Source organism: Empidonax traillii, unplaced genomic scaffold (genome assembly GCF_003031625.1).
Source record: "Empidonax traillii isolate 1590-97213 ecotype Southwest subspecies unplaced genomic scaffold, ASM303162v1 scaffold2282:size29042, whole genome shotgun sequence".
NCBI lineage: Eukaryota > Metazoa > Chordata > Aves > Passeriformes > Tyrannidae > Empidonax > Empidonax traillii.
Window position 1 is genome coordinate 23,973 of NW_020957475.1, and position 5,070 is coordinate 29,042.

Consider the following 5,070-nt stretch of genomic DNA (forward strand, 5'->3'; position numbering starts at 1 on the left):
GCCCTGGCCTGGCCACTCCAGTGCCCCTGGATGGGGTGTTTGGGGTGAAAGGGGGGCTGTTCCTGCCTGCTCTTGATGCCTGTTAATGCCTGTCCCTGTCAGGGGGACACCAGGCCTGGCTGTGTCCCCTCCCTGGCACCACCCCATGCTCCTCTGGCATCCTCTGTGCCAGCACATGGAAGGGTTCCTGGGATCACAGGCCCTTTCCCAGCACATGGAAGGGTTCCTGGGATCACACCCCCTGTCCCAGCACATGGAATGATTCTTGGGATCACACCCCCTGTCTCAGCACATGGATGAGCACATGGAAGGTTCCCTAGGATCACCCCCCATCCTAGCCCATGGAAGGATTCCTGGGATCACACCCCTGTCCCAGCACATGGAATGATTCTTGGGATCACACCCCCCATCCCAGCACATGGATGAGCACATGGAAGGGTTCCTGGGATCCCCCCCCATCCCAGCACATGGAAGGGTTCCTGGGATCACAGCCCATCCCAGCCCATGGAAGGGTTCCTGGGATCCCCCCCATCCCAGCCCATGGAAGGGTTCCTGGGATCCCCCCCATCCCAGCCCATGGAAGGGATCCTCCCTGCCCCAGCCCCCTCACCCTGACGACGTAGACCCTGACGAGGACGGTGACGGGGTCGTTGCTGGGGATTCCCTGGAACATCCCGACCGCGGGGTCGTGTCCCGCCTCCCTGGCCACGTCCTCGGCCAGCGGCACTTTGTACACGCACAGGGAGCCCTGCAACGGGGCAGGGCCCTCAGTGCCGCTGCCCAGGGGGCACAGAGCCCCCCGGGATGGGGGTCCCACCCCCTCATCCCTGCCAGGGGCTGCCCTCACCTTGAACCTGCCCACGATCCGCTCCTCCTCCGTGGCCGTGTCCTCGTCGTCCCCGATCTTGCCCCGCAGCAGGTTGAAGGTGTGCAGCCAGTCCTCAAAGTTGTCAAACTCCGACTCCAGCTCCTTGTTGAACACCTGGGGCGGGAGGGAGGTAAAACAGGGGGGAAAATGGGTTAAAAAAAAAACCCAGCAAACCTCCAAACGGTGAGGAAAAGGTACGGTGAGCACTCAGGGGAGCACTCAGGGGGGCACTCAGACAGCAAGGAACAGGGACAGGAGGAGAGGGAACGGCCTCCAGCTGGGCCAGGGGAGGGGCAGGGGGGACAGCAGGAGGAATTTGTCCCTGGAAAGGGTGGTCAGGCACTGGCAGGGGCTGCCCAGGGAGGTTTGGAGTGCCCAGCCCTGGAGGTGTCCCAGGAAGGCACTCAGTGCTCTGGGCTGGGGGACAGGGTGGGCATCGGGCACAGGGGGGGGATCCACGGGCTGGGAGGGCTTTTCCCACCTCGGTGATCCCGGGATTCTGTGAACATGGACACATCAGCTCACAGTGCCCAATTCCCACAGGCTACACGAATCCTAATAAATCCTTGGGAATTTATAAATATAATCCTAATAATATATATATAAAACAAATATATTATATATATATATATATATATATATATATATATATATATATATATAATCCTAATAGATCCTTGGGAACCAGAGCCCAGCCCTGCCCCAAATCCAGGCTGGAATTCTGCTTCCCCTCTGGGGGAGACACATCCCAGCTGGCCCAGGGAACCCCCTCCCCTGCCAAGCCTGTGACCTCCCACTGCCCCAAACCCTGCAGAGAGGGTGCCAATCCTCGTCCCAGGGCACAGCCCCAGCTGGGATGTCCCAGGGCACACCTCCCCCAGGATTAGGGGGTGTCATTGGAAGCAGTGGAGCCTTCCCTGCACCCCCCACCCCCCCCACCCACACACACCTTCAGCTCCTCAACCTTCTGCTTGCTCTTCCTCTCAGGGAGCTCGGGGGCCGCCTGCTGCTTCTTCTTCTTGTCCTCCTTGGGTGCCTTGGGCTTGTCCTTGTGCTTGGCCTGAGCCTTGGAGCCTTTGGGGGGGAGAGGAGTGCCCAGATTTGGGGTCTGAGCCCCGGGGGAGCGTTGGGGAGGAGGAGATGGGGGGTGAGGAGGGTGGGGGGAGATGGGGAGGGGGCACTCAGGAACCCTGTCCCTCCTCTGCCAGCTTTCCTGGGGCTGGGCAGTGCTAGAGGGGATGGACAGACCTGGCGTGGAAGAGGGGAAGGAGGGAGGAAGGGGAGAGCCAGGGGAAGTGGATCCTTCTCGGGAGATGGAAAGAAAACACGGAGGGGGGACACGGGAGGGAAACCCGGGGAGAACCCGCTCAGAGCTCTCTCCGAGCTCGGCACGACCCAGCCTCGTCTCTGCCGGGAGGTGAAAATCAGCCTTCCAGAAGAAAGCAGGCTCAGGGTTTCCCTCAGCTCAGGGACTTGGCATCTGCCACAGGGACACGGAATTTACGGGGGGTGTGGCTGCCAGTCCCCAGGGAAAGCCCTCCAAGCCCCGCTGGTGGGACGGGAAAGGAGACAAAGCCACCCTTGCCCGACCTGTCCGACCCCCCAGGACTCCTGGCCCGCGGAATCTTCAGTGGAGAATTCATGTCACCCAAATTCAGAGACGTGCAACGGCCCAACTGAGCCCCCCAGAGCCCCAGATTCCTTCAGGGAGAAACGCCTCCAGGGCACGGTCCATTTGGGATGGATTGGTTAGAGGACCTGCCCTGCAAGTGTCTGTCTGTCTGTCTGCCCTCCCTGGGCCAGCAGACGGGGAGGCCTCGACGTGCGGGTGGAAGGGCTTCCAAAACCTGACCCCTCCCGGGCAAACACGGCCCCTGCAGCTTCCTCAGGGAGTGGCCGAGCCCCGAGAGGAATCCTGGTGCCCTCGATCCCTCCCTCCTGCCCTGCTCACCCTCTCCAGTTTCCAGGAGGAATCCTTGTGCCCCCGATCCCACCCTCCTGCCCTGCTCACCCTCTGCAATCTCCGGGAGGAATCCTGGTCCCCCCATCCCTCCCTCCTGCCCCGCTCACCCTCTCCAGTTTCCAGGAGGAATCCTGGTCCCCCCATCCCTCCCTCCTGCCCCGCTCACCCTCTCCAATCTCCATCTCCTCCTTCTCCTCCGCGTCTGCCGCCGCCGCCTCCTGCTGCCGGAGTTGCTGGGGGAGGAGGGAAACCCCTGGATATCGGGAACGGTCCCCTCACGGAAAAGCTGCCTCGGGGCAGGGGGGGGCCAGAGGATCCACTCCCTGGAGGGGCTCCAGAGGATCCACTTGGGGACACGGGTGGCCTGGGCGGTTGGGCTCCCTCTCGGAGGGCTTTTCCAGCCATTCCAGGATGGCTCCGGGACAGGCAGGGCTGGCAGGGGACGCGGCACATCCAGCGGGCTTTGGGAGCAGCTGGGAACGGGTGGGATCCCCCCCAGCCAGGGGACAACGTTTTCCCGTCACCACCCCCTCCCCAGGCACGGCCCCGCCCTGCCCCGAACCCACCTCCTTCATGGTCTCGATGGACGCGAAATACTTGGACCACCAGTCCAGCATGCTCTCGTCGGGCTCCTCCTCCTCCGCCTCCTCCCCTCCTCCTCCTCCTCCTCCTCCTCCTCCTTTCTTCTTCTTTTTCTTCTTCTCCTCCTCGCTCTGAAGGGAAGCAAAGGCAGAAGGGGAGGGGGCTCAGGGCGATGGGAAATGTCCCCTGACGTGCCCGGGTGGTGCCTGAGGAGGCACAACCGCCCAGCCCGGGGGGGTTTTGTCACCTCCCCCCGTGTAGGGACAGCGAGGCACCAGAGGATCCAGGGACACTCAGAGCCACGGGACACTCTGGGCTGGGAGGGGAGTCAAAGCTCATCCCGTTCCACCAGGGACACTTTCCACTCGCCCAGGTTGCTCCAAGCCCCGTCCCAACCCAGCCTGGAACACTCCCAGGGATGCAGAGACCCCTTCCCAGATTCCCGTCATCCCTTCCATCCACGCATTCCCACAGCTCCCGAATCTCTCCCGGCAACCGGCAAAGCCCCCTGGGGCCGCTCTGTGCTGCGAGGAGACCTTTCCCAACCTGTGGTGGGAACACCCAGCGACCCCCCCTGCCCAGAGCCCTGCCTGTCCCGCCGCTCCCGGGGCAGCTAGGCTGAGAGATCCGGGCCTGGAGGAGCTTCCCAAAGGCGGCAGGAGCCACTGCCACCCCCACGGGGGACACGGCACGCTGTGGCCCTGCCTGTCCAGGAGGGGTGAGGATGCGGCGGGCGGCCCGTTGGGAAGGGCTGGGAGAGGGAGGAGAAAAAGGTCCAGCACTCACCACGTCCACCTTCACCACCGCGTCCGAGTTCTGCCGTGGGGCGGGAGGGAACAGGGAGAGGGAGAGCCGGGTCAGGAGCGAACCCCCCTGGGCGTGGAGTCCCGCGTGGGTTTGGGTGGGAAGGGACCTCAAACGTCATTTAATTCCAACCCCCCTGCCACAGGCGGGGACATCTCCCGCTGTCCCAGGGGATCCAACCCGGCCTGGGACACTGCAGGGATCATCCAGGGGCAGCCACAGCTTCCCTGGGAATTCCAGCCCAGCCGGGAATCCCTTCCCAATCTCCCATCTAACCCTGCCCTCTGGCACTGGGAAGCCATTCCCTGTGTCCTGTCCCTCCATCCTTGTCCCCAGTCCCTGTCCAGCTCTCCTGGTGCCCCTTCAGGCTCCAAGCTCTCCCTGGATCCTTCCCTTCTCCAGCCCGGCCATTCCCAGCTCTCCCAGCCTGGATCCAGAGCCGGGGGGCTCCAGCCCTGGGAGCAGCTCCAGGGCTCTGTTTTTGTGGAGCAGGAGGGTGTGAGGAGGAGTTGAAGCTCCAGGCACTTCCAGAGTGTGTGACAGATCCCGATCCCTGTGGGACGCCGCGTGGGATCCCTCGAGGAGTGGGAATTCTGTGGGGGAAGAGGCGCTAAAGCCGGGAATGGGGCACTCACAGCTTCCAGCTTCACCACTGTGTCCATCTTCCGGATGGGAACCTCGGGCTCCACGCTGACCACCACCTCCCCTGCGGCACAGAGAGGAGGGATCCCTCGGGATCCAACTCGGGATCCAGCGGGGACAGGGACAGGGAGCAGGGAGAGGGAGCAGGGACAGGGGGCAGGGACAAGGACAGGGAACAGGGAGAGGGACAAGGACAGGGAGAGGGACAGGG

The 5,070-nt window shown here is 63.2% G+C and overlaps 1 protein-coding gene across 1 annotated transcript in view; it reads right to left on the bottom strand.

The window, feature by feature from the left end:
* The window catches only part of LOC114071787 (otoferlin-like), a gene marked incomplete at its 5' end in the record, with an annotated part of 13,004 nt that extends 8,081 nt beyond the window's left edge, over nucleotides 1-4,923 (bottom strand). The window contains 7 exons of the mRNA XM_027909643.1: nucleotides 597-748; nucleotides 848-982; nucleotides 1,818-1,942; nucleotides 2,998-3,064; nucleotides 3,398-3,544; nucleotides 4,200-4,229; nucleotides 4,853-4,923. Coding sequence (XP_027765444.1) covers nucleotides 597-748; nucleotides 848-982; nucleotides 1,818-1,942; nucleotides 2,998-3,064; nucleotides 3,398-3,544; nucleotides 4,200-4,229; nucleotides 4,853-4,923 — 727 coding nt within the window. The remainder of the gene's footprint in view (nucleotides 1-596; nucleotides 749-847; nucleotides 983-1,817; nucleotides 1,943-2,997; nucleotides 3,065-3,397; nucleotides 3,545-4,199; nucleotides 4,230-4,852) is intronic.
* Between the last annotated feature and the right edge of the window lie 147 nt (nucleotides 4,924-5,070).